The sequence below is a fragment of the Leuresthes tenuis genome, unplaced genomic scaffold, assembly GCF_036924035.1.
Source record: "Leuresthes tenuis unplaced genomic scaffold, fLeuTen1.0.hap1 SCAF_12, whole genome shotgun sequence".
Classification (NCBI taxonomy): domain Eukaryota; kingdom Metazoa; phylum Chordata; class Actinopteri; order Atheriniformes; family Atherinopsidae; genus Leuresthes; species Leuresthes tenuis.
Genome location: NW_027325366.1, coordinates 17,834,154 through 17,861,904, shown reverse-complemented (window position 1 = coordinate 17,861,904; position 27,751 = coordinate 17,834,154). Strand labels below are relative to the sequence as shown.

At 42.3% G+C, this 27,751-nt stretch overlaps 2 protein-coding genes and 1 long non-coding RNA gene across 9 annotated transcripts; 1 reads left to right on the top strand and 2 right to left on the bottom strand.

Moving 5' to 3' along the window:
• Positions 1-27: 27 nt before the first annotated feature.
• pou2f1b (POU class 2 homeobox 1b) lies at positions 28-20,935 on the top strand. Of its 7 annotated transcripts, none has more exons than XM_072396749.1 (14): positions 28-97; positions 6,762-6,827; positions 7,391-7,476; positions 9,287-9,466; positions 9,552-9,669; positions 9,802-9,893; positions 10,053-10,226; positions 10,882-11,023; positions 11,291-11,445; positions 11,649-11,837; positions 12,007-12,112; positions 12,783-13,101; positions 13,205-13,293; positions 14,607-20,935. In XM_072396749.1, the coding sequence occupies exons 1-14, from the start codon at positions 52-54 to the stop codon at positions 14,876-14,878; spliced, it is 2,034 nt and encodes a 677-aa protein (XP_072252850.1). In that variant the 5' UTR covers positions 28-51; the 3' UTR covers positions 14,879-20,935. The 7 variants fall into 7 exon arrangements, with proteins under 7 accessions (XP_072252850.1, XP_072252853.1, XP_072252852.1 ...); XM_072396752.1 differs by having other exon boundaries at positions 9,549-9,669; positions 11,300-11,445; positions 11,652-11,837; XM_072396751.1 differs by having other exon boundaries at positions 9,549-9,669; positions 11,300-11,445.
• A 139-nt stretch (positions 20,936-21,074) lies between these two features.
• On the bottom strand, positions 21,075-22,456 carry LOC140319163 (uncharacterized). Its single transcript, XR_011917943.1, has 2 exons — positions 22,426-22,456; positions 21,075-21,790 (listed from the first exon to the last, which is right to left on the bottom strand). It is a non-coding gene; the product is annotated as an uncharacterized lncRNA (long non-coding RNA).
• A 90-nt stretch (positions 22,457-22,546) lies between these two features.
• cd247l (CD247 antigen like) lies at positions 22,547-27,751 on the bottom strand (the record flags this gene model as incomplete). Its single annotated transcript, XM_072396788.1, has 5 exons — positions 27,537-27,751; positions 23,211-23,305; positions 22,856-22,885; positions 22,714-22,740; positions 22,547-22,624 (listed from the first exon to the last, which is right to left on the bottom strand). Coding segments are annotated over exons 1-5 (294 nt in total), but the record flags the coding sequence as incomplete, so codon positions are not given.

Below are 27,751 nucleotides of genomic sequence, written 5' to 3'. Positions count from 1 at the left end.
GCGCGTGTGTGTAGCAGGCTCAGGGCTGGGATTTCGGGTTAAATATTCAAAATGGCGGACGGAGGAGCAGCGAGTCAAGATGAGAGTTCAGGACCAGGTAATGATTACAGCATTTTACATATTCATACTCATATTCAAACTGTGTTACTCGCAATTTATGATAACAGAATGTAGATGAAACGCAGAGTGGTCGGCTGATGAGGATGATAAGGAGCGTAGTTTTAGTTTACACTCAGCTAGCCAACTGTAATTTGACAGTGGAGGAAACGAGCTGTTGCAGTGCGACGGCAAATTACATGGAAACATGCCTCCCCCCTTTGTGTGATTAGACGGCTGTACGCCGCTACATATTCATACCTCTGTCGACAAATACAACTTAGCATATTTTATTAGTAATCTCCGTCGTGACTCTGGTTCATATGTAACGCATATATATTTTACGAACGCAGTTTGATTGAAATGAGGATGCTAGCCAGGTAGCGTTAGCTCGCCTGCTAACGCTTGGCTTTGTGTTGATGCACACTGAGGCTTTTGAGCGAGCTTTGCATATTCATTTTTTTCTCCAGCCGGGCAGTGGCTGCGCTCAGTTGTTTTCGAGCACTGTTTGTAAGGATGTTAACGTCAACATGGCACACCTGGCTTTCGTGAAACGCACGGCGTCAGCTCGGTATGCCTCGGCTCGACGTGAATTTTATTGCAGAGCGTTTTCCCCCTTGTCTTTTGTGCTCGGCGCAGCGGAGCCACAGCAGCCTGTTGTGTTATTCATGCAGGCCCCTCCGAGCCAGAGTGCGGAGTTCAGCATATTCCATCAACCGCTGAGAAGCTTACCCTGCCCCGCACAATAATATGCGTGTCGACGTCGCCGTTCATGGTGGAGCGGATTTGGGAGCGTTTTCAAAATAAAAAGATGGATAAAATAAATCCCAATACGCCTGTCCACCCGAGCGGCTAACTGGCTACAACTTAGTCCGGTCGGTTTTTTTTTTTTTTTTTAGCTAACTTTACTTTCGCCGTTATTAGATTTACCTGAGCTACGGTTAGGATTGTGGTGTTTGGTGAATGAGGACGATATAAACAGTGGTGGGTGACTCTGCTTTTCTCCTCGTGTTAAAAGTACAGTTCGATTAAAGTTGGGCCGTACACTTTTTTTTTCTTCTTTTTTTTAAACTTGAGGTGGGAGCAGTCAGGCATCGGGTTGGTGCTGTTCTGCCCGGGCGGACTGTTGATCAGTTCGCAACAGCGTATAATTTACTTTCACGTATTTTATTGCCTCCGACACAACGGTATTTTGGAAACTTGGTTTATTACACTCGTTACGCCCTGTTTTGTGGTCCGTGTTGTGACTGGCTGTGCTGAATTCAAAGCTTGTACCTGTGTACCCCCCTTCCTTCCCTCAGACGCAGGGAGGGGTGGTGAGGCCCACTTCCGGAAGGCCACAGTAATAACAGGCAGGGCATTCTTATTATTCTCTCTACCGGGCAAGACACAGCTTGATGGCACTGTTTGTCTCCGTGCTGTTACAGTTACAATTGATTTGGTGTTAAAGAAGCACGGAAATGTTAAACGGTTACTTTGATAAGTAACAATCTTTTTCTGTTTACTTTCTTACCACTGAGCTTTTGACAGTCATGTCTCTCTCACTCTTTTTTGTTGTTGTTTTTTGGCTTAAAAATTAGTATGCCCACCGCCATGCTGCTGTGTTTGGGTGTTCAATTAAATCTTTGCTCTTAATGTCATTAGGTGTTTGTCTCAAATGAGCTAGTCAAATATTAAGGGGTTAAACTGCCTGGATAAACAGATGGCGCTGTTAAACTGTAACACACAAGCAAGGTGCAAAAATGAGATGGTAAAAATCTGTTTAATTTGCCGTTTTTTTCCTTCTTCTTCTTCTTTCTTTGCAGATTAATTGAAACAGTTCTAATGATGATGTGAAGTGGTTGTGACAGAGTCAAATAATTACAATTAGACAGATGCATTATAATTGTGTTTCTTGGTTGTAACGCTCCAGGGAGTCTTAGAATGAATCTTTACTTATTAACTTTTCATGGTTTCAGATTTATTTGGATGTCGGAGGGGGGATTTAAAAAAAAAAAAATGCCAAATGCAGATTCTTCTTCAGTCTCGTTTTTTGTTGTGCGTTTTCATAGAGAAGTTCAGCTTTATGACTCAAGATCTATGGCTTTCCATAGACTAATTTTATTCTTTGTCTGCACTGTTATTTGTCAAATCCGAGGGTCACTTTGCCCACTACAACAGGTGTATCACATCTCAAGCTATTTTGTCATATATGTTGTATTGCAAGATGATTGTCTTGTTTTTAGCATATGGTGACTTTCTGGAAATGTGTGAGTTTATGTCAGACTTACCTAATTCATTAAACAAGGCACCTTAAACAACAGATGAGAAATTATTCTGTTTTCCCCACACTAAAGCTACTTTTCTCATTTAATCAGTTTTACAGTTCCACCCTCATTCCAGCCTTGTAGTTCCATCATGAATATTCATTGATGTAAACACAGTTGTTATGAATAATGCATCGACCCGCTGTAATAAATTCAGGACATGCCATCTCAAAGTACAGAGAGGGCCTCCGCGAAGGCTCCAGTCAGACAAGCCTTTTCACTGTGGAGGAAGGAGATTTTAGATAATAGGAGGTTTTGTGGTCTCCTCAGGACTGAAACTGCTTGTTTCTGGTGATTTCTATTAAAATGAGTCAGTCCTTACTAAACAGTGGCATGCAAGAATGCCTCATTATAAATACAGCAGACATTTGCCTAATGGAGAGCCTAATATCTAGCCTAAAAAAAAAAAAAATAATAAGGCTAGTAACAGCCAGCTTATGTCAGCTTCTATAAAACTAAGTGTTTTGATAGACCACAACAAACTTGCTTTGTGAAACACAAACAGATAAAAGTAAATTTAGGTGCCTGTTTCTGATGAATATAAAGGGGATAATCTTTAATAGGGAGGCTCATGGTTGACCTACAAGTTGTTGCGTTCACCGAGCAACAACTACCATGTTGTTCCTGATGGCTGTCATGTGTCTGACATAATCAAGATCACTAATAAACATTTGCCAGTATTTCATTAAACCTTTTTTTAGCCACCTACAGGGTATAACGGATTTAAAACACAGCAGTCATTGTGAGGAGAGAGGCTTTAACAGGAAAATATTCAGACTATTTAGAATTTAGTGTCGCAGCTGCGATAATGTGCCCTCTTTGACTGGGCGAGACTTAAAAAAAAAAAAAAAAAGGAGTGTTATGAAGTAAACAGTGGAGGACCCTTTTTTTCTAGAAGCTGAAAAAGTGCGGCATTTTTCACGCCACATGAATAACCAAAGGTTAATGCAAATATTATCTCCCTTGCTGGTGAACGCACATGTGAATTCAAGCTGTCTGCACCAAACTGTAGCAATGAATCATGGGGCTAACTTCTTGCATGTGCTTATTGGAGGTAGTTGAATATTCCTCCTTGTCTTTCCTGAGAAACCCCACTTTAATTTGGTTAAATTGAATTTTCCACCTAGTCTATATACAGTTCCTTAATGACCACCCAGGAGAGATACCACAGTAGCTTACAGAAGTGTTAGCCCCATTACTGTTCATCAAATTACACTGCATCCTGTGTGTTGCACTTTCTACTCTGTTTCCAGATGGTTTTAGTGTAATACAACGTGTAAGTAGAGGTTTTAAATTGTATGAATATTCAAATTGATCTTGCTTTTAGCAAGGGAGCTTTGTTTTTCTCTGTTAATTGCTTCAAATTCAAACATAGTCTTGTCTAGACCAAACCATCGTGACCATTAAAAACTGTATCTCATGCCCAAACTGACCCAGATGTGGTGAAGTGGTCTTGGTGTAGTCTGTGTTTAACATGAATGTAGGTTGTAGGGCAGAATGAGGATGTGCTAATTAAGTTTAGCTCTGCCTCATGTTGAATCTCTCAGCTCATGTTAACGTCTCTGCAGTATTCAGCCAGCCTTCCCTTATTAGAGTGTTAATGAGATAGCGGTCTGAAATTGTCTTTGCAGGATATTTGTATGATGCATTGTTCCATGACAAGGCTTTGCAAGTCATTCGGTCAATAATAACTGTACATGTGTTTGCATGTGCTAGTTGTAGCTGCCTTTGCATTCACTTCTCCTTTGTTTTCTCATTTGGCTGCTTGAAAGTAGGAAGTTGAGATCAGTCTGTTGACCTCTCAGGCACACCTTGTTGAGATGACAGGATTTGCTACATTTGGTGTCCTATTTTGTTGGCAATCAGTTGGCTAGAGTTAAACTAAAAACTATGGTATAGATGATAGGAAATGTATTGTTAAAATTTAGTTCATAGTGGGGTTTTCCAAATGGTTGTTTTCTGTTAAAAAACACATTATCACCTGACTAAGTAAGGCTGTTAATAAGTGTATTTGGTGTCTTGATCTTCAGTTGGGAACCATCTATGATGTAGCAGGTTGGTAGTAATAGTCAGGTAGAAGTAATGGGAAAAGGCTGAAATATTTGTTTCCAGCCACTGCAAATGGTAGCATTTTGAATTCTTAACCAAAGCAACCGAATATGTAAAAAAAAAAAAATAAAAAAAAAAATATATATATATATATATATATATATATATATATGTATGTGTATTGATCGATTCCATCCTCCTATTTATTTATTTATTTATTTTTTTTCTTTTTCTATGTACATCACAAGAAATTGATTCATTTGGTGCTGATTTGTTGGTCAGACAATTGATTTTAGTTTTTATTTATTTAATCATTTTGAAAATCGACTGATGAATAATTGGATTAAAATAACGCTTTGCGGTGACCATGAATAAGCAACAGGCAGTTTATAATGCGTTCAAAGAAAAACATTGATTTGTTCTTTATTTTATAAAAGTTTCTATTAGTGTTTGTGGTATTTTTGGGCTACATCTGTAAATACCAGTCTCTCTTCTCACTTTGCAGACCAGTCTGGTTTTCTGTACTTGCGTATTAACACCCTCTTGGCATTGTTGATTTGGTCAGCTTGTATGTAAATGCATTTCTTTGGGCAGTGGGATAAGTGCAGAGGTTGATTAGTTTTAGCCAGTAGCAGTTGTTGTGGATTTAGTTGGTAAGCCCCTTCCCCTGTAGACCAAAATACAGCCACGCATTCCACTCAAGTCACTCTGATTCGCTGGACACCTGTGCAGCCTCGTAGCTTGGCTATTTCCCCGCTGAATTGGCTCTCATACAGAAAATGAATTTTAAAGGGCCCCAAAAATGAAACACTAATGGAATGTAAGGCTAATCTAAATATGTTAATCCCCTACACTTCATAAACATAGACAACCCAGCCACCCACTTTCTGAAGTCACTCGCTGTGGAATGCTGTAGCCACGGGGGGTCTAGCAGTAATGACAGGCTTGTGGTGGATTAATGTGGAGTTATTTATTTCCGATTGAGTGAGCCCCCCTCCCCATCCCACCCACACCCATTCCCCCTCCTTTGTAGCAGTTTGGCCCGCTCTCCACCACTCCTGGTGATGTTCTGAGCGAGCAGTCACAGCCACTCTATTAATGTGGTCCACCCTGCTAACATGCAGAGACCACTGCCGACAGGCCTCATACTGCATTCTGGGATATCTTCAGCCCTTTACCTACTCTTAGCTAATTACTTTTTAGGTCTGCACTCGCACGGTAATTGGTCTTGTGCTGCTGCCTCCCATCCTCTGCTAGTTTGAGCACTTTTTCCCTCCTCTCTCTGTCGTCCTTATTCCCCTGTTTTTTATCGTCCTCCAAAAGCCATCCAATTAATATGCTAATGAGCTGATAAATATTTATAGGGGTTTAAATTATGCAGAAAGCTTTCAGAGCCTGGTGTGAAATGCGTTGCTCGCAGGACTTCAAAGCCTTGCATTGCTAACGAGGCAGAGGCAGATTTGCATACGCCTTTAATCAGCTGAATACTGATTATGCTTCATTATAGAGTTGGAGGAGGGGGGTGGTGGGGGGGGGGGTGGGGTGGGAGGAGGCCGCCAGCTGCACTTGTCGTTTTGTTTCATTCCAGCAAGAGAGGGAGAGGGTGAACTTTTTCAGAAGTACAGACAATCTTGGCACACGAGAGGGAGAGGGAGTGCAAAGTAGGCACAGCAGAAGAGAGAGGGGCAGAGCCACAAGAAAAGAAAAGAGGGAGACAAGGAGAGCTGTTTGCCTAAACCCTGTTGGCTTTCCCAGTGTGCGTATCCCAGTGTTGTTCAGCAGACCGTGTGGTGGACACTAACACCGTGTCTGTGTGTGCGCCTGCGGTTGTATTGAACCGTGCTCGCTGCTGACCAGTGGAGACAGGAAGGAGTGGGAGGAGGAAGTGAGTTCTGGGACACCCTGTTGGTGGGTTTTTGCCCGGCCGAGGCAGTTGCATTTGATAGGTTCAGCAACCATGCTGGAAAACACAGGTGGAACAAGAGCGGGTGAGTTTTTAATGAGGCTGTGAAGGAGCTCAGCTGGTTTTTTTGCTGTTGGTTGGAGGTATTGTGTGATACAGGAAGGGATGATGTGGTCCATTTGCATTGAAAGGTAATTTATGAGAATCTTTTTTACATGAATGTGACACAAGGTAGTGTGCTGTTTCCTTACATTTCTTTAGGTAATGCATTCCGCTCTCTCAAAATGCTTTTGCCGAATGGAACTGTCAAAGTGACAACACCCCTCAAATCATTGACACAGGCTTTTTCGGTTTTAGCGGCAGCGGCTTTCAGTGTGTCTCACTATGTCTGTGTTTGGCTCTTTCAGATGCTAAAGTGAATAATCAGTCAGAAACTACTAAATGTGCAATGGAAAGTGGTGACGGGAACACCGGTGAGTGATCTCCAGCCCTTGTTTTATATATATATATATTATTTTTTCTTTTTGGCTCGGTTGAAATCTGGATGTGTTGAGTTTAATCTCCTCATTCAACAGGTGTCAAAATGACAGACGACAGTTGGTTTAACATTTTTTACAGCACAATGCAGAAACCTCACTGCTGTCAATCTTTGTGGCTCTCTTGAAGATATTAGCGGGTTTCCTTTCAGGACAGTTTCCCTTATTTGTATCTGTTGAATATTGTGCTGCTTTGTTGCGTCTCAGTGCTTTTGCGTTACTGAGATGCAAATAATCAAAGACGCAGGGAATGCTGAAGATTCAGTGCACAGCTTTGTGTTGTTTCAAGCGTGTGATGAGGCTGATGCTGTTGAAGAAACGGTTTGCCTCTACCTTTTTGTGTAGGCTCTAAATGAGTCAACTTCTATTGAGTTTTCAGTCTTGTGCTCCTCATATGTGATTTTATGTCAAGAGTGTAGATTGTATTGTCAGTCAAACCACCCCAGAACATTTTTTTTATCTCCATTTCTGGCACACTTCAACTGTATTTCCGTCCTCAGGAATCCAAATCAATGGATTGGACTTTCAGAGGCAGATGGTGCCAACAACAATCTCTAATGCACACGCACAAGCCCTCCTCCAACAGGTACCACACCATGCACGCATGCATGCACACCATCACCTACTTTACCCAAAGTCACTTCTTGTTTTCCTGTTTTTGTCGAGTGAACAAATGTTGAACTGAGAATGTGTTTGCATAAATGTGCCTTTAAATTGAAAATAAGGAATGAAGTTTGAAGGGAAGCTCATCTGCGCGCAAACATTCACAAGCAGAGAGGACTCATTTAAATGAGCCAGGCTCTCTCAGTGTCGCCTGGCAACAAGGCAGATTAATCAACCCTGTATGCTAATTAGCTGCTCTGCGGTTGCTCGGAAACAGATGGCCGAGAATATGCAAATCTATGCAGAATTTACATGTACTGCATAACAGTTATTTTAATTAGCATCTCAGCTCTCCCCTCCCTTCGCCTCACTTTCCTTGTCTCTGAAGGCTGCAGCACATTTTAAATACCCACTTTATCGCTGCCTTTTTAATTCAAATTCCTCTCACTTTTCAAAGACTCCAGGCACATTCTGACAAAGCCACTCAGGTAGCATGGACATTTTATTTCCTTTGTATTTTCAGTGTGTTCTTTTTTTATTTTGGGTGTTACATTATGTCCTAATTAGATATTTGTTTGAGCTGCTCAGTCTTATTTTACTTTACTTTAATGACTGCAACATGAAATTAAGACTCACGGTGTACCTCTTGGAAGGTTTCCCCTCTAAGTCCCCCTTTCTGCTTCACCTTCATTAGTCTAAGTCGGAAGACTCGGGTGCTCTTCCGACCTCCGTCCAGCAGAGCGTACTGCCTCAAACCCAGCTAATGTTGGCCGGGGGACAGATTGCTGGAGTAAGTGGCCTCATTGCTCTCAATTAAGACCTGGTCGTTGCCATGCATTCTGGGATGACGCCTAAATTTGTTCAACCCTGTCTTAAAGACACGGTTGGTAAAATGATAGTTTGCCCCCGAGGATAAAGCCGGTGTCTCATCTGCTTGTTTGCCTGCTCATTCGTATGGTTATTGGTCTTATGTCCAAATTCTTCCATATCAGAAAATGGTGGGACGGGTTTGGACATGGTCTCTGTGCCTGAACATTAATCGTCGAACCAGCTATGAGACGCACACCGCATCCATGTTTCCCTGAGGCCTGGCTGTGGTTGAGAACCACACGGCTGACGTGGCTGCTGCTGTGCTATGCAGGAGTGAATGTTTGCCATGCATATAGATGTGTGTTTGAACATGACATCAACATGCTCATTTGCACCTGTGCTCGGCTCCGCTGCATGAGTCCTCCCTCCATTCGCCCGTGAAGGCTCATATTTGTGATGTCAAGGTAGCCAAAGTTTCAATAATACTTTGATACCTTTGTGAAAAGTGAAATTCAGTCGGTCGATTTACAGGAAGAGTCTGTAGTTTGACACGGTAAACGGAAAATCTGGTGCAACGCCATTTGGCAGAAGGTGTGCACCAGTTGGAATAATCAAAGAGAAAGTGGGAGAGACAGAGCTGCTGTCTTGACTGAAATTGAGCTATTGAAACAGATGGCAAAAGCAGTAAGCGACCTGTTTTTGTTAATCGTACTAGAACAAGGCTAAATGTAATTTAAGTGTGATTTAGGACACAAGAAATTATCATGCTTTGTAAAATTCTTTTATATCTACCATAGATATGACACTTTTCATGGGTATCGAAGCCAAAACTCAACTCTTGTGACACTTACTCACCAGTCTGTATGATTTATCTTTAAGCCTTTTATGTATTACAACTTCCTACTTCATCTGTCTTCCCACTACCGTTTCTCTCACCTCTTATTTCTATATTCATGTGTCTTCCTCTGTTGTTGTCTCTTCAGTTGACCCTGACCCCAGCACAGCAGCAGCTGTTGCTCCAACAGGCCCAGGCCCAGCTCCTGGCTGCAGCCGTGCAACATTCAGCCAGCCAGCAGAACAGCACCACCGGGGCCAACATCTCAGCCTCCGCAGCCACACCTATTACCCAGCTGCCCCTGTCGCAGCCTATCCAGCTCGCCCCTGTAAGTCACCGGCGTTTCTGCAAATCTGGACTCCAGGTTTGGGGTTTAAGCCGCTACTCATTGGCATTCCCTTTTCCCGCAGCAGATACAACAGCAGAATCTAAGTCTGCCTCAGTTTGTGTTGCTTCAGCCTGGCCACCCAATAGCCACGCAGTTGCAGCCGGCTCAGTTCATCATCTCACAGACACCGCAGGCCCAACAGAGTGAGTAAAACACTGGTGCCGTTTGGTTTGTTTGCAGAATTAAGAGGAGGGAGAGATTTCAAGTGCTGAATTGTTGGTGAAGCTTTTGTTTTAACTTGTCTTACCGTTCTTTTCATACTTTTGGCTTTTTAGGCATATTGCAAGCGCAGAGTCTTCTAACTCAACTACCTCAAAGCCAAGCTAACCTCCTGCCGACTCAACCAAGCATCACCCTTGCAACTCAGGTTGGTAATTATATGAGCATCTCTGCTAAACTCTGAAGAGTTTGCCACAGTTACGCACTTCTGATTCTCGTTGGTTTGTAGACCTTTTTTTTTTTTTTTTTTTTTTTTTAAATAAACCTTTAAAAACATCCACCTTTGTTGTGCTTCCGTGCTCTCCAGCCTGCAACTCCAACCCGCACAACAGCCGCCACACCTATTCAGTCCCTGCCCCAGAGTCAGACACCACCCAAACGCTTGGACACCCCCACCCTGGAGGAGCCAAGTGATCTTGAGGAACTGGAGCAGTTTGCCAAGACTTTTAAACAGAGACGAATCAAACTGGGCTTCACGCAGGTGTGTGTAACACTAAAGAGATCCCCACGGGTTCGGTCATATTTAGATTTGCAAATGTGTGTTTTTCTTTTGACAGTGAGCACCTGCGGATGTTTTCATATGTATATTTGTGTAAATAACTCACGGTCAGACTAGTTTTATTAATTCAAATACCCTCTCCCATGAAAATCAGGTGTATTTACCTTTTTTTCTATTGCTCATGAAATAAAAAAGCAGTATGCAAATGATTGTACAAAAAAACAGATCAGAAAGAAAAGGTTTGATTTTTAACAGACATTAAGACACAGATGAAGGAGACCTTGTACAATTTGCTCCTCTTGTTTGTCATCAATCTCCAGTTCAAACATATGGCTGAATTGCTCCTCTACTACAGCTTGTGAGTGTGTTGTGTAGAACTAGTTTGAGCAGAGCTGAAGTTGAGGAACAGCAGGTGAGCAGTAAAAATGGGGGTGTGGAGCAGTTTGCATATATTTATAGAGTGACACATATTGAAAGAGACGATATTGTAAAGTTTATCGAGGCCACACGATGGGTTTTGTTTTCATGGGGGAAAAAAGGTTTAGATATGTCGTTTTGATGAACAGAGAATAGTTTTTAATCGGTGTCAGGAGATGAGAGAAACCTTAATAACTTATACTACTTGTATTTCTCACAGGGTGATGTTGGCCTGGCCATGGGGAAGCTGTATGGAAACGACTTCAGCCAAACTACCATCTCTCGCTTTGAGGCCTTGAATCTGAGCTTTAAGAACATGTGCAAACTCAAGCCTTTGCTGGAGAAGTGGCTCAACGATGCAGGTTTGTCCCTGAACCCACCTGAATGATCGAGTATTCGCTTAAATCTGTTCTCTACTGTATTGCAATGGGCACAGCGGGGTCAGTGGTCTGTACTTGAACCCAGTATTGCCCACAGTTTCTCACACATACGCTCACACACAAGCGATAGGGGGAGGTGTCACTCAACCCTTTAAATAGCTCTGCCAGCACCGGCAGAGGGATGGGCTTTGTATCTTTTCAATGCATACCTTGTCTTTACCTTCCTTCCCTTCCTTTGTGTCGGTGCTGTTTGTGCAGAGAACCTGACATCTGACCAGGCCTTGTCTAGCCCCAGTGCCCTGGGCTCCCCGGGCATGGGCATAGAGGGAATTAACCGCAGACGGAAGAAAAGGACCAGTATCGAGACCAACATTCGAGTGGCCTTAGAAAAGAGCTTTCTGGAGGTGAGAAACTCGTGTTACCGGCATTAACAATCACGGTGGCAGAGAAATTAGTTTTTGTCGTATTTACATGTTTTTAATTGTGTAACTGTCAGAATATACATTTTTGGGTCATAATATCCATCCCTTTGGTAGATTTTGAAAACACAGTGCAGTAGTCCACTCAGTGCTCACAGGGAATCCCTGGCTTTTTTGCCCTCTTCAAGCAGAACCAAAAACCTACCTCTGAAGAGATCACCATGATCGCTGACCAGCTCAACATGGAGAAGGAGGTGATCCGGGTCTGGTTCTGCAATCGCCGACAGAAAGAGAAGAGGATCAACCCCCCAAGCAGTGGCAGCAGCGGAGGAGGCAGCAACCCCATCAAAACCATCTTTACCCCCAGCAGCCCTTTGGTAAACGATCGATTACTGTTTTGTATGTTGTTCAAAGTTCTTACCGTTTGTTCTGTCGGTTTAAAACTGTCTGAGGTTGTTCTGTCGTGTTGTGTGTCTGTACCTGCAGTTCAATGATGTGTAAAGACGTGGAAGCTCATTCAGTACTCGGTGGTTTTCTGTTGAACAGGTGGCCAGCACAGCGAGCCTTGTCAGCAGTCCAAATATTAACACATCCACCACTCTGACTGTAAACCCAGTGATGCCTCTCACCAGCACCAGCTTGTCTTTCACAGGTGAGCGTGCGCAGCGCTTTTTGCCTTTAAGTTCTACAGCTGGCTTTGATTGAAGCACTAAAACTCGTCTGTTTATCAGAACCACATATTTATACATTTTTCCCCTGAAAAGAACCCATTTATACCCTAAAACGGCTTCGCTGTAACTCTACACCTCTGCTTCAGTGTGCTTATCTATGAATAAGCAAATTTGTCCCCTCCATCATCCCCTCCTCTGCCTACAGCTGGAACATAACCTGCTCACCTATAGCTTTGTTCACACGCTTTCCACCACACACACACACACGCATGGTTTAAGAAATTAAAGATGTGTATCTAATTGCACATAACAATGGGGATTAGCCACAAGTTATTAGCTGTTAGATTGTGTTGTCTGGCCATTATCTGTCCAACTTTATGGAAAACAAAACAATTCTTATAAACCCATGTACAATTTGCACCTTATCCTATTTGTCCTTTTTTTATTTGAACATGTGTGGGTGAATATCTTCAAATCAACAGTGTGCTGTTAGGTAGAATCGAGTATTTAAAGCAGAGGTGAAGGTCAGCAGCTGCAGCCAACAGGGTTTGAGGGTTAAAGGTGTAGAGTTCTATCTAAGCAGTCTTCAGAGATGAGCGCATTCTTTGCACAGGGTAAAATTCAATTTCTCCTCTATTTGTCTTTACAAAGGCACAACAGTCGGAGCCACAAACACTGCATCCGTCATCTCCACTGCACCTATATCAACTAGTTCTCCGTGTTTAAGCCCGTCTTCGATGACTACATCCACAGACAGCAAAGCTGGCATTCACGCGCAGACGGTCGTCACCCAGACCCCAACATCTGTCGCTACGAGTTTAGGAACGGGGCAGGTGATGGTGGCGTCCCCAGGGCTGTCTGCGGCGCTGCAGAGCGCTGCCCAGTTGCCCAGCAGCGCCAACTTTGCAGCAATGGCTGCCGCCGCAGGGCTGAGCCCAGGACTGATGACCTCCTCTCAGTTCGCGCCAGGGTCAGTACGCGCCACGTTCAAACAAGACCTCTCGTTTTGACCTCTGCGGAGTTGACCTCTGTATTTCTCTAAATGATGATGGTGTGTGTGTGTGTGTGTTCAGGGGCGCCCTCCTCAGTCTGACTCCAGGGGGGCTCAGCAGCGCTCTGGGTCCTGCTCTCATGAGTAACAGTACCCTGGCTACCATTCAAGGTGTGTACCAGCACTCTGACAACCCAGTGAACACCTGCTGTTACGTGACTTTCTAGACCAGCAAAATACAAAAATGCACCGTGATTCCCAACATTTATTTATTTATGTCAAGATTTTTTGGGAGAGAAATCTCAGGTTGTGGCAGGAAGTGATGAGGAAAAATCCAGCAAAAACAGTGTTTATTTATGATAAAAATTCTGGGGATTAGGCCTGTCATGATTAATGAATTTAAGTAGATTTTTATTTTTCATATGAAATAATGCGATTGACACTTTGCTCGTTTTTAGTTGACTAACAAACTTTGAGGCTTGTAATGATGTGAATAAGGCCAAAAGTTTTATTTACATCAACAGTTTAGGGTACCGGGCCTTAAGAAGAGGCAGGATTCCATTTCAAATTCTCATTTTTAATTAGGACTCCTCACGTTTTTCTATAATGACTTGTATAAATGCTTGAGTACGAAATCTGGAACAATACACATAAGCACTTCCACAGTCATTTCTATGGGAATCCTTTAATCACCAGTAGGTGTTCAAAACGCCACTGTGTGAACTTTCTTTCCTTGTTAAAGTTGAACAAATGAGACGGTGAACAGGCAAATTACCTATTAGCTTGACAAACTGTGACTGAAATCCCTTCTGCATTAAACTGGTCGTATAAAATCGCCCCAGTTTTTAGCATCTGCAGTTTATGCAACAGCTTACCGGACTGATCCAGAGAGGTTTAGAATGAAGGAATCAAACAGTGACTATGACAAATGCTTAATCCAGTGCAACAGCATGTTTAATACAGCATGGTTATTTAATTGAATTTATCAGAGAAAGGGCTATGGTGTGCATGATGTCAGGGCTGAAAGGGCGTAAACTATTGAATGTGGAAATATGACATTTGTGTCGGTTTCCATTCGCAGGTTTTCAAACAGGAGAATAAAAGAAGATTCTCCAAATGTGATCAGGATTATCTGATACTTAGACTGTGTGCTCGCGTTTACTTGTTAAGCGGGACAGAGTTACTGGGGAGGGAAATGCAGATGGAGGACCAGATCTGACTTTTACAATAAAGCGAGATGATTTGATTAGCAAATGAAGATGAATACAACATTGTTGTCGAGATGACCTCATGGTGTTATGTGTGTAATGAGGACACAATGTGTTTGCCTAAGAGCAAAGTAAGTGAGGCCACGCCCATTAGGTTTATTCCTGCTGAGCGATCATTTTTTCCCTTACAAGTCATGTTTCATCCCACCTTCTGCAGTCACCTCCTCGCCATGTTCTGTCTGTAAATCACAACCTGCCGCTCTCTCCCCTCTGCAGCACTGGCATCGGGCGGCACGATCCCCATCACTTCCCTCGAAGGTGGTAACCTGCTGTTCGCCAACACCTCGGCTGCTAACACCCCCAACCTGGTGACCACGCCGCTCTTCCTGAACCCCCAGAACCTGTCGCTGCTCACCAGCAACCCCGTCAGCCTGGTGTCGGCCGGTACGGGGGGCCTCCAGGTCACCGCTGACGCCCACCATCAGGCCACCACGGCGGCCGTGCCTGTGCAAGCCTCGACCATTACCACTGCCTCCAAGGCTCAGTGAAGCCAGTCGGGCTGCATCCCAAAACAAATGCCCCATTTCCTACGTCGAGCACTACTCCTATGACACCATGTAAGGAACAGGGTGGTTGTTTGCTCTGTGCTTCACCAACAACCCCACATTCGTTCCATTGTATCTACCATTATTTAATCCTTTTGCTGCCACCAAAAAGAGAATGACCTCCAATAAGATTGGGCTTGATTTCTTTTATTTTTTTTCCCCCCCGTCCCCTGTTATGATTCCTGGAGATTTTTTTTTTTTCCACAAACAGAAGCCAGATGGACACCTGCCGCTTGTCATGAACCCTAACAAGTGTCCAGGAGGAAAACATCCTCGGCACCATCAAGCTGTTCATATTTTGTACATATATCCTCCTACTTCTAGCTCAGAATCTTCTCTGAAATACTTCTAACCAAAAACAAAAAAACTCTTTTAACATTCAAACTCGACTGATTTTACTAATTTCACGAGATTCATCACTAACAGGGGTTTGTGTGTCGCCCCATCTTTGATTATCTTCTTCTGTATATTTCTTTGACAGGCCTTGATTATTATCATATCAAAGTTATATTTTAGAAACTTTCTTCTCTTATCTTTGCTGTCTGTATATTTTTTTCTTTTTGACATTTTCAGAACTTTGTAAGTCTACTCTTAAGTTAACTTTCAAACTATCACTTTTTAATCGTGGTTATAAGGCTTTAAAAACAAGTAATAAGTGGCCGATATAAAGGTTATCATTGCTTTAAGGGGTCGGAGGGACGGTGCGCGCGTCTCTCCGGGTCTCTCTTCTGGAAACACTGAGTTTTACACTTTGCCACGGCAGCGAAGGCGCCGCCGATGCCGCTGTAAAACGACGGTATGAATAAGGATAAGACATTACATTGAGAGCTTTAGAGCGAGCTGCGGACGGGCAGTGCTGCGTCTTAATGAGAGCGGTGTGGCTTGTGATATCCGTTGGAAAACTGTACAGTACGTGTGCGTTCAGGGGCGGGAAGTAGATCCTCTTGGTTCTGCGGCGCGTTTTTAAGGAGGGATTTAGTCAGCCGTGGAACGTGCCCCGGACGTACGGTGGCATCGGCCTAACGGGGTTGCTTGTGTTGTGGTTTTTATGTTTTTCTTTTTAAATAGTAGTACTGTCGTATCTACTTGTGCACAGTATCTGTACCAAAAAAAAAAAAAAACTGGACTGATGAGCTGCGGTCTGCCTGTTTGGGGAGGAATGAAATCCTTTTTATTCTGTCTGCAGTCATTTGACTGACTTGCGTACTTTAAGATATACCAAAAAGATTTCTTAAGATAATTGCTGTGTGTAGTCGCTGTAGCTTAGTCTAGTCGATATATTTATGAGTACAGAATCTCCTCATTGTCAACAGAATATAGAAATGCAATATTTTGATGATCATTTCCAAAGATTACATTCGTTTGATTTGATTAAATAGTCTCATGGCTCAATTTTTAATTGGCAGCACAACTTACCAAAAATAAGAGGGATTGGTGGGTTGGGGTGTGAGTTTTCTTCTTACTGTTATTTTTTTTAACCACATGGGCCTCGCCCTTACTGCTTGATCTGGTTTTCTTTGAGCCATTCGATGGCCCCTTTTTGTTCTCTTTTTTTCACTTTCGGATCTGTTGTGGTAGCGGTTTTGGATTTTTCTGGACCATAGTGGGGAAGGGTTTTTGTTTTTTGGTTTTGTGCTAATATTCAGCCATAAAACAACAGCTTTAACCAAAGTGGTTTTTCCTCAGTAGTTTGCTCCGCCTGTCCGAGCACACAAGTTTTGACGATCTCGACCCTCCCAAGGCGATTTCTAACCTCTCCCGCTTCGACCCTCGCCAGATTTCCTCCGATTCGGTGCTGCTGGGTGCAGCCCACAGAAACTTAGCTTTAACAACTTGCTGCTGAAGCTCCCGATGGGAGCCAAACTGTTAGAGGGCCTGCATGCTTCCCGATAGCTTTACGAGTACATCCTGTGAAAAAAGAAGTTGTTTTTTTTTTTTTTTTTTTTTGGACCTCATCGATGTAAATGCATAGATCTGATCACCAGAGAACATTCTTCGCCTCCTCTCAGCGACACCACTCTGAACCAGTGTGTTAACAGATAGTATGCTGCTCCCGAAATCTGTGGACTAGTTTGAAAAAGAAAAAAAAACAACCTGCCAAACTATCTTACCTAACATAGCAGTGGGATAAAGCGCCATTATGTGCTACACATTCAGCTGAACTCCACACAAAAGTAGCATCGAAATGAATTATTGCAGTGATTATTTGGTGGCCGTTTGTCCATTTGTGCTTCTTCTCTCTTGAATTATTTGACTGAATATACCTCAGCAGCACTTCAACATAAGGTTAACCTGTAGACACTTCTGTGTACAGAACATTGTAGAATGTATGAGTACTGTCTGGCCCGCCATTCAGAGTTTATACTATTGAACCACACATAGGAACCGTACATTAAAGGACAACCTACTACTGCTATTTTCTAGTACTACTATTTATGGGGTATTTCCAGGTTTAGATATTATTTTGAGATCCTTCTTGCCAAAGCAAAAGCCTTTCTCTTTGCAGCCAGGCGGTGTTGGCGTCTGGCTGCAGGTGTCGCTGGTTTTTAGACCCTGTCACGCCCCCCCCCCCCCCCCCCCCCCCCCCCCTCGGAGAACTCAGACCTGCTCCAGTGCCGTTTGCAGTTGCGTTTTGCGAGCACGACGAAACCGGCCGGCACCGATAGGATGTTACTGAAATATTTATCTGAGGAAAGACTTAAGAATTAGAGAGACGATCTTTTCTTAACTCTATACATATAAATATATATATAAACACTTGTAAGATATTCATATTTTATATTTGAACTAGTACGTTATCAAGACTGAATGTAGTGTTTATCATAATTTAAAGAAGAAAAAGAAAGAAAGAAAGAGGGATCACCCCGGATCTTTTTTATTTTCTTTTTTTTTCGTTGCTTTTTTTTTTAAACTGACAAGACCAAAAAATGGAAGAAAAAAAACTAAATAAAAAAAAAAAAACTAAAAAAAAAAACTGAGGAAATGCGATGGCGCGCCACCGACCGAGCGTCGTTTTTTTTTTCTTTTTTGATTTTTTTCCCCAACTGAAGGGGCTCGCTACGGCGCTCCTGGCTGTTAGGAGACTCTGAGACATCTGATCTTAAATCTTTTTTTTTTATTTTTTTTTTTATTAATTGTGGACTTTGGGATTTGCTGTGCTGTCTTTAACAATCATTTGTTGTTGTTGTTTTTTTTTTAAACTATTACTTTATGCCTTTCATTTTTTTTTGTATAGTGTGAGAGGGCAAGATCACTGGCTTTCTTAGTTTGACAGAAGATTAACCTTATCATTTATGCCTTATTGTTACGTAGAAGACATGAGCATTGTAGCATTGTTGTGTGTGTGTGTGAGTGTGTGTGAGTGAGAGAACTTGAGCGTTGAGCTCACCCAGTGCATTGTTTTCACTGAAATAATACACAGTGTACTTTGGGCATTTTAGAGCGTTTGAAGATTATGTTGCTACCTATGTGTTTTAGGTATGACTCAGACAGGTTGGGGGGGGGGGATACCTGTGAGAAAAGCTTTACTAATAATTCCAGCAGGTGGGTGTGTTTGTGTGCGCGTGTGTCTTAAAGAAAGAACCGTGAGGGCAGTCTGCAAACCATTATGGTGTATTTTTCTCCATCCTCCAGTGATTTTATTTAGTTTTTTCCTTTCGAAAAGTGCGCAACAAGAGACTTATTTTTGTTGCTGTCTGGGATTGAGGTCCTCTACTGATCAACTATAGGCTTTAAGCAAGTCATTGCCGAGCCAACTTCGAGGTTTGTTTTTTTGGTAGATCTGCAGTTTGCGGACAACCCGTACTTTTTTGGCACCGACTTGGCTTTTAGTGCTCCACTGTCAGTAGGCGGCGGCGAGACGTGGAGACGCTGTCTCGGATCAGCCAGGCACCGAGTTAACGTTCGCCCCGACCACACTGGTTTGCTGGTCCTTCTTGTCGATAATGGACGCGTGGGGCACCAGTAAGGCAAAAGAAGCTGTTGTATACCTCATTTCTAACTCAAGACTGAGTGAAAACCTGCTTTAATCTACTTAAGGAATAAGGAAAATGTTCTTAAAAATCTTTAAAAATTCTTTAGAAAAAGAAGAGAAAAAAAAGACAAAAAAAAAAAAAAGACAAATACTTAAACTTGTGTCAGTGGAGAAGCCTGCTCATACCTGTACTTTATGATGGGTTGTGGAAAACAAACTGCCACAGGGGGGAGACAGATTACACACCAGTGCTCATGAATGTCTGCTGTCTTTTCTTTGACCTTTTATTTTTTTTGTGTACTTCTGCTGCACACTGATGTCTTTCAGCATTAAAACAGAGTTATTTGTTGTGACTTGAGGTAAAAGTTGATTTTCATTAACTGTATTCGTTTGCTGCCACTTAAGTTATTTTCTGTTGAACAAACAGATGTCCCCCTTTATGTTTTCTTTTCTTTTTTTTAAGTTTGACAATCCTGTTTTCTGTTTCTAAGTGTCTCTCTGACCAGGTGCAGGTATGTGCGTGTCTTCCCACCTGACCCGTGCGCTGTGGCAGCCCGCTCTGTTTCCCGTGGTACCAACGTTAACCAAAGACTTCTAAACCTGATTGTATATGAGCAAAACGCCCACGTCCCGCCCAACCCCCCCGCCTCGCTGCTCGGCACCGAATCAGGGCGGCGCGGTCCCCCCCCTGAGTCCTCGGCTCGTCTTGTAAAGAGTTTGCTTTTTATCGCGTGCGAACGTGGCGCCCTGACGGTGCAGCGGTTTCAGTGCCTGGGGGCGGGGATCGGAGGGGGACCGGACGGGGACTGAGCGGGCTTCTCCTGACGGGCACGATCCAATGTGGTAGTAGCTGGGTGGTGTTTTTATTTTATGAAGTTTTTTTTTTTTTCTTTTTAAATACACACTGAGGGTTAATCCTGTGCACACTGTACCTGCTCAGGACATTGTGTGTTTGTCTATCTTGAGCACTGTTGCTAGGACACCCCCTCCCCACCTCCCCTCCTCCTCCTCCTCCTTCAACTGTTTCTCTCTCAAGGACTGTGGTGAAAATGCTGTTCCTGCGTCTCACAGTGCGTCTGTCTCCTCCTCATCTGTACACTGTAGTCCCAGGACATGACCCCCGTTGTCTCCAGGAAAACATCCTGCGGTCGCCGAACCTCCCCCTTCCCCCTACCTCTCCCCTCCTATGACATCGTCTCTTCACTACAGACTCTGATCAGCTGTGACACTATGCATCACGGTCCTTCACTCTGCATGGACTGTGTCCCTCTGGCTCAGAACCTCTGAGCGACGGGCTTCAGTGACACTTTGTGTAATGCTTTACTCCAAGTGAGGTTGTAGGACCTCGCAAGCGCTATCCCAAAGCAAAAATCCAAATATTTAACTTTTGACAAGTGCAGATACCAAAGATATCTCTCTGTCCTGTGTGTCTCTCGTCTGTCTTCTCTCCCTTACGCCCTGCAGCATGTGTATTAAGAGACAAACCCAGCACTGGCTTTAGTCCTAGCCTCGGTAATTCCAAAGCTTAGATGTATATTTTGATATATTTCGGAGAAAAACGTGCGTGAAAAGCATCTGTTTCTCGTTTGTTTGTTGTAACTTCTTCTTATTTTTTTTTTTCTGTCACAGCATGGAACTAATTGCAGAACTGTCTTACTCTTGGTAGGTGAAAAATATAGTATTTTTGTATGTTTTATTTGGGTGTGTCATGTGTGCGATTATCAGTTCACAGCCCAAGTGACCGCGGCTTTAAAAGAGGGAAAGAAAAGAAAAAAAGAACGCCAACCATGTACATAATTATGTCTGTGTATCTCAAGAAATGCTTTCTTCATGTCGGAAGCTTGGGCTCATCTAAAGGAATGTGTTCCCGTTTTATTTCCCCCCTCTTTTTTCTTTTTTCTTACTCTGCAGTCCGATAAGAATCGACTTTCCCAGGACTCGAATGTAAAGAGTTTTGGTTTCCACCTTGGAATACAACACTGAGAAGGAGCTCTGCTCTGGTCTGATTTACAAGAAGGAGGGGGGGAGGGGGAGAAAAAGCAAAAAAAAAAAAACATTAAAAAAAAGGAAGAAAAAACCAACAAAAAACACCAGAGCCCCAGTCATGGCGGCGTAGAACTGAAAGATTGTGTAGGAGTTTTAAAGTATGTGAATCAGGATGCATAGTAGATTTTGATGCGTTTGTCTGCTGTATTTTCGTTTGTTTTGTTTTTATACACATACAAAGATAAACTTTACTGTAAATGTACAGTTCTCTTTTGTTGTAAACGTCATTAAACCATTTTCCAAGTGTTTTGACAGGCGCTTTGTCTTTGGTTGGGGTTCGGTCATGTGACACTTGTTCTGTAGAACCACAGATTGTTGAACAGAGTACAGCAGTCCATCACCGTTTGCTTTACCCTTTTTCTTTTAATTTCTACGACAGGGATAGCAAACGTCATTTAATCTTAGCAGTTGTTATAGATTTGATTGGAGAGTCTTAAGACTTGTGTGGTTATCTAAATACATTTCTCTCTATGTATGTTTATATTAAAACGATCGTCTGTGAGATGCTAGAACAGGGTGGAGAAAAACAGCCCAAACCATATATTGAAAACCCTTATTGGCTTGTTTTTTGACAAGCTGTAGAATCGCCCCAAATTTCTTTTTTTTTTTTTTATAGTCACATGAGAGTGAGAAAAGCATCAAATCCTCACATTTCAAATGGGAAGCCAGACCATATCTGCTTAATAAAAGACCAACTCATGTCACACCGATCGCTTGATCAGCCTGGTCATCTCAGCTTGTGTTCAGTTGGGAGGCCGAGCTGGTGGAGCAGGGGCTCTGGGACTCAAAGATTCGTAGGGGTCCTGTTCCTGGTCCCCCTGCTGGGTTTGGTTCCGCTGAAGAGAGGAAAGACAAAGTTAAAGCTCCACACCGACAGAATCTGTGACTCTCTCTGATTACAGGAAAGAGTGGCCCCTTAAAAGAAAAGTCACATTTTTCTGAAAACCTGAGTAAACTATAGAAGGCTTAATCAACGACTGCACCCACGGTGAAGTGCATTTTTCTAGATTCCATCAGTTAAAAAGAGGGTTTTTCAGGATGATAATCCGCCACAGAGCAAAGAACGTTGAAACGTTTCCACAGAAAATAAATCAACTCAATGACTTGACCAGCAAAATCCAACAAATCCTGGTGGAAAAATGGGTCCAATTTAAAATTGTAGACTGTGGATGTAATTTATTTTCCTCGTCGGTCTTGTTTACCTGCGATGCTCCATAGTGTCAAAGCAAAAGCTGCCATTTAAAGTTTTTTTTAAGTAACTCAAATGAAAACGGAACGCATTTTATAACCCCAATTCTTCTAACCTCAGTGTTGAATATGAAATGAGCCTGTCCCGGGTGTCATTGGACGAGAGGTGCGGTACACCCTGCACAGGTCGCCAGAACCCTCTTAAAAATCTGTTTTTCTAAAGGTTTTAAAACGTGTTTGTTGACGCTGAACTGAATGATTGCGAGGAAGAAAATGGCCTTACCTTGGCCATCTTTTTCTTTCCAGATTTTTTCAAGAAATGCAAAAAAAAAAAGAGAGAAAAAAAGGCAGTTAAGGAGGTGAAATGGGTGACAGGAAACACGACCGTGAAAAAAGACAACAAACAGAGGGCGACCCACCCTTCCTCTGGGTGGTTGGATGTTGAGTACCTGGTACTCAACATCCGCTGGGCTCTCAAGTTCCTGAGAAAGAAAAGGAAAAAGAAATCCATAAACGCATCACAACAGAGAGGCTGACTTCCACGATTAAGAGGTTAGACAGACGTCCGTACCTGGTAAATACCCCCATTGTCCTCCTGCTAATTGAAGACAGTGAAGAATGAATGTGGGCATGTTCTCACAAACACAGACGTATGTTCTTAACTCGGACAACGTAACGACACTGAAGGGAGGATTTGAACTTTTTGCACTTACGACGTTTTCAACAGGTGGGACCTTGGAAAACTAGACCGCAAAGAGACCGAAAGAAGAAAACCTTTATTGAGTAATTGTTGCTTTTATGTTGGTTTTTTTTTCAGGCCTGCTGGATCCATCAGTCGTTGGATAAACAAATTATGATCTAGTCTGTTAAATGTCAAATGATGCAGGCCCTAATTCCACAATCATAACTGTTATATATCATTGTGAAATGAGTACTTTCAAATAACCTGTTAAATAAATTCAATTGTTTTCAATAATGCCTTTCCAAATCTAAATTAAAAAAGGCTATCGGGCAATTCTTTTCTAGTCCCGCAAACCTGAATTCGGTTCTTCTTTTGCCATAACTCACCTTCTCTCTGAAGAATAATGCTGTGGCAGCGATGCAATAAACCATCAGAAACCCATCCAGGAAGTAACAGATGACTGGATCAGTGAAGAAAACATCTGCCCCAAGAGAAGAGAGAGAAGAGAGAGCTGCAAGTACTGACCTTACTCTGTCACAAGTGGATTTATTGCTGTTATTTTACGTGTCATTGCCATTTTAGGTACCAGCGAGCTTGCAGGTTCAGAATGGATCAAAGAATAAGGTGAATGTTTTATTCTCCTGCAGGGAATTTCCATTTCAGTGGCACAAAATGTATCCTGACAGAAAAAAGCCTCGCTGATGGCAGAGCCTGATTAGAATCTGCCTGCACAGCGCGGCCCAGAGGAGACTGCTGAATGCTGACCAAATTTCAAGTTTAAATTAGGGCGACGTTACTGCTCCCTCCACCACGCTTCACTGTTGTGCACAGAAAGTCATTGTGGTGAGCTTTCTTCCTTTTTTTGCTCCACTTATCTTAAGTTTGGACTAATATCGCACACTCAGTTTCTTGTGTTTACTGGTATAAGTGAACTGCTTGACTTGTTTCCACATTAGCTGAGCGACCTTTTGGCTGCAAGTCCTCGATAAACCCCACGTCTGACTCGACTTCTCCCGTGTTTCTGGAGTTCGGGGCTGATTACCTTCTCATTTCGGAAGGGAACGCATCAGTTCGATGGAATCAGAGGCCTCCAGGTTGCTGGATGACCTCCTTGTGTTTCGTTGCCAAGCTAAAATGGAACATTTTAACTCCCCCACATGGCGCTGTTTCTGTTTCAGTTCAACTCTCATATGGTTGTTCATTAAAATCAGTTAACCAAAACCGAGTGCTCATGCGCTGCACTGCTGAACTGCCGACCTGCCTCTGAGGTCCTTTTTCGTGTAGAAACAGGCCTGCTACTGTGTCCGTAGCACACACCCATCAGTCACACTCGTACTTCTCAGAATTACCAAATGGTACGTTTACAATGCTAAAATAAGACAATTCTCATTCACTTGCTGATGCAGAAATGATGAATTTTATGTCTAAGACAGTCCAGGGTGCACCCTGCCTCTCTAACCCCCCCCCGACCCTGAATAACAAGAAGCACATATGAAAGATGAATTCATTTCTAAGGCAATAACAGAGATTTATTATTTTTGCTGCATTTGTGTGAAACCAAACTGCCACAAAGTGTAAATGCTATACATCAACAGCACGTTGTAACATAGAATTTGAAAACAAAGAGAGGACTTTTAAATATTCGTGACATAATCGCGTATGAATCTTGGTGGAAAAAAAGCACTGTGGCGAGAGGCGCACAAGAAAACCGAGTGAGACCCCCTGAACAGGAAATAAGAAAGTACATATCTGCAGCGCAGAGCCTTTGTCTTCCTGTCGGTGCGATTGGCTGCCGTGAGGTTTTGCTGAAGCTCGTTTATCTCTGTGTGTGGTTGGAACAGAAGCGATGTTGTGAGAACGAAGCCCAACTGTGGTGATGCACTTTGACTTTAACGTTCCAATCACGTCTCGATCATCTCAAGTCGATATAGGATGCAACGTTGCTTCTGGTCCTAGATTATTTTTAAACATCTAAAGAGGACAACTGTGCAACTGACTGCTGTCAACAAAGACTTGCCATACAGAACTGGAGCACATTTGAGCACACTTTTGTTTTATTCTGATCCTCTGCACACAAGTAAACAGTTACATATATATATATATATATATATATATAGATAGATAGATATTAGCAATAATATACTACTCGCAACATGTGATAAATCAGGCTTAACCTCTACACTTTCATGCAGGGAGTTGGATAATAGGTCTGAAGCCCCTCTCATGCAGCTGGTTAGCTTAGATTAGCACTTATGTCATCATGATTTTGTGTGGTTTCATCTGAAAGTCATTTTATGGTCCACATTTGGTCGTCACATTTACAGCTCATCTTTTTTTCACTCAGTGACCACTTTGCAGGTGCTCTGAGAGCGAAAAGCCAACAAGCCACTTTCAACAGGTGTGAACCTTTTTTTAAGATACCACTGCAAAATCAGGGTGTCCATTTGTGTTAAATATGTCCAAAGAGTGAAAAAGTAGTTTGTTGATTCACTATTTTTACGGAATTTGAGTTATTTTCTGTGAGAGGTCGCCACATCTTTTTTTTTTTTTTTCATAAACTCATCAGCTCTGATACTCTGCTGTAAATTGTGAGAGCCACTTGTGTTGTGAACGACGACGGGCCTCGAGTACCAGTAAAGAAGCTCACTTGTTCAGTCAAAAAAAATTTTAAAAAATGAGCAAAACCATGTTGAATACCTGAGCACCGCTCAATATAAAATGTTAAACCCGTCTATCAAACCTGCTGAAAATTCATTTTTCTCAAAACATGTTCGTTTTTACTATCGTTACGAACAGTTTGTAAGCATTTAATTTAATAATTAATTTCTCATATCAGCTTTTTCCTATTCAGGGTGGTGGCAGGTTGGAGCATTGAATAAAAAGGCAGTGTGCACCCTGGACAAGCTGCCAGTCCATCACAGGGCCTGTACGCATTCTCATTATTTTTTTAGATTTTCATTTGAAGTTATATCTGTATATATATTATCTTGTCACTTTCAAACTTTAGGCCACTTTCCTGACACCTTAACTGGAATGATTTATAAATTTGATGCTGGGCAAATGATGACACATGGCTCATTATATCACTACTTTGTATGTTTCTTTCTAAAGTCTCTTCAGGGGTGGAAAACTGCAGTTTTTTTTCCCCCCGACACAGTTTGACAGCTTGTTGCAACATTCATAGAATATCTATGTGGCTTACACTGTTCATTTCACACACATTTCCCCCAAAAAGGATCCCGATATCTATGGGTTTTTTAAACTAGAAAGAAACTGAGTTTTGTTTTCCGCTGCATTTGGCTACGTATCGTGTATTTAAAACGACAGTTGGTAGGCCGTCGGAAAGTTGGGTAACACAGAGTCAGTCGTAGCCGAGCGATAAATTGGGAAGACGGTTAGAGGCAAAAAGTTAAATGATTAAAGGGGAAGAAAATGCATGTGAATGATAAAAGAAAATAAGCTTAATTTAAATTAAAAAATGGAGTGATAAGTCATCAAGTGATTAAAATCATTTAAAGCAAATTTTATTAAAAACACAAAGGGTTCCAGGTTAATGGGTTACAATGTTATTTACTTCATTTACTTACTCTTTCTCTGATCAGTATCTAATGACAGTTGTTGACTCAACTTGCTTTAACGCTATATTTGAAGAAGAAACAAAGCAACTTTACTATTACACATGTTGCATGTACAGGACTGTGTTTTCCTGCTGTAGGAGTTTCATTAGAAGTTGCAAATGAGCAACAAAATTTCACCTTTAATGTTTCCACTCTCAGCAAAGTGTCTGGCGGCAGATCACTTATTTATGCAGGCTTTTTAGGCTCTTCATCATATTGAATCTGACTGAAACACATGAGAAGACTTGAAAGAGTTTTTTTTTAAAAGGCTTTATCGCTGGGAGAAATCAACTGAGCAAACATCTACTGATCATGAGAACTCAAGCTTGTCATGTCAAACTAAACCGAGGGTACATTATCTTGTGCTTAATGGAGGTCACATCGTTAGAGGCTTTTCTACCCAGGTCGACAGCTGAAAAAGCTCAAAATAACCAACCTGCCAAAATCACAAAAAAATGTCATTTTTGGTTGTCAGGGAGCAGAAAGCCTGCCAAGATTACAGTTACTTTTTGTTTCCTGGGTTCAAAGGAAAGACAACCAGCTGAAGAAAACTCAAAGGAAATTGGAAATGCTTTCTCATGTGAAAACAAAATCTCACTTTTTCCATGCATGATAATGCGGTGTAGGGAAAATTTCTCTAATTATGCCTGTGACTCTCACGCAGACGTCAGAGAGGTGATGACAAATCAACTGTCTTACACATGAATATTTCTCCAAAAGCAGAGGTCAAAGATTTTGTGCTCAAGTCAATGCAGATGTGTGGAAAATACTCAACTTTGACATGATTAATTTAATCTGCAAAATTAATTTGTTGCGTTACATATTTGTTTTAATAATCAGAGTACAAAAAGTCAAACTGAACCTTTAAACGAGACATAGAACATTTGAGTGCAGCTACTTTTAGAAGACAAATGTGATGTTAATTCAAGTGTGGGGTTGAGTTTTCTCAGTTGATTCAGCAGAGGTGCCTGAACATGACGCCTTTCCAACACCAACCAAATAACATGAATCTCCTAAGTCACATATGTTGAAGTAGTCAGACTTTTTTTCCCCACCGAAGCTCAGTAAAATCTAAAAATAATTTGTTTCACTTACCTGAACAGGAAACAGGCGCGAGAAGCGCACAGAACACAAACACACCTGTCCTCACTGAGTCCATGGCTCTCCCCCACTCTCTGAGAGTAAAAACAAGCTTTTCTTTCCTTCCTGGCTGCTTCTAGTCACCTCAACCTCATTTTCTATTACTTTGATCAGAGGAAGAGGCTGAACCAACGACCTGCCAGTGGACTGAGAGGAGGTAGTGCTCACTT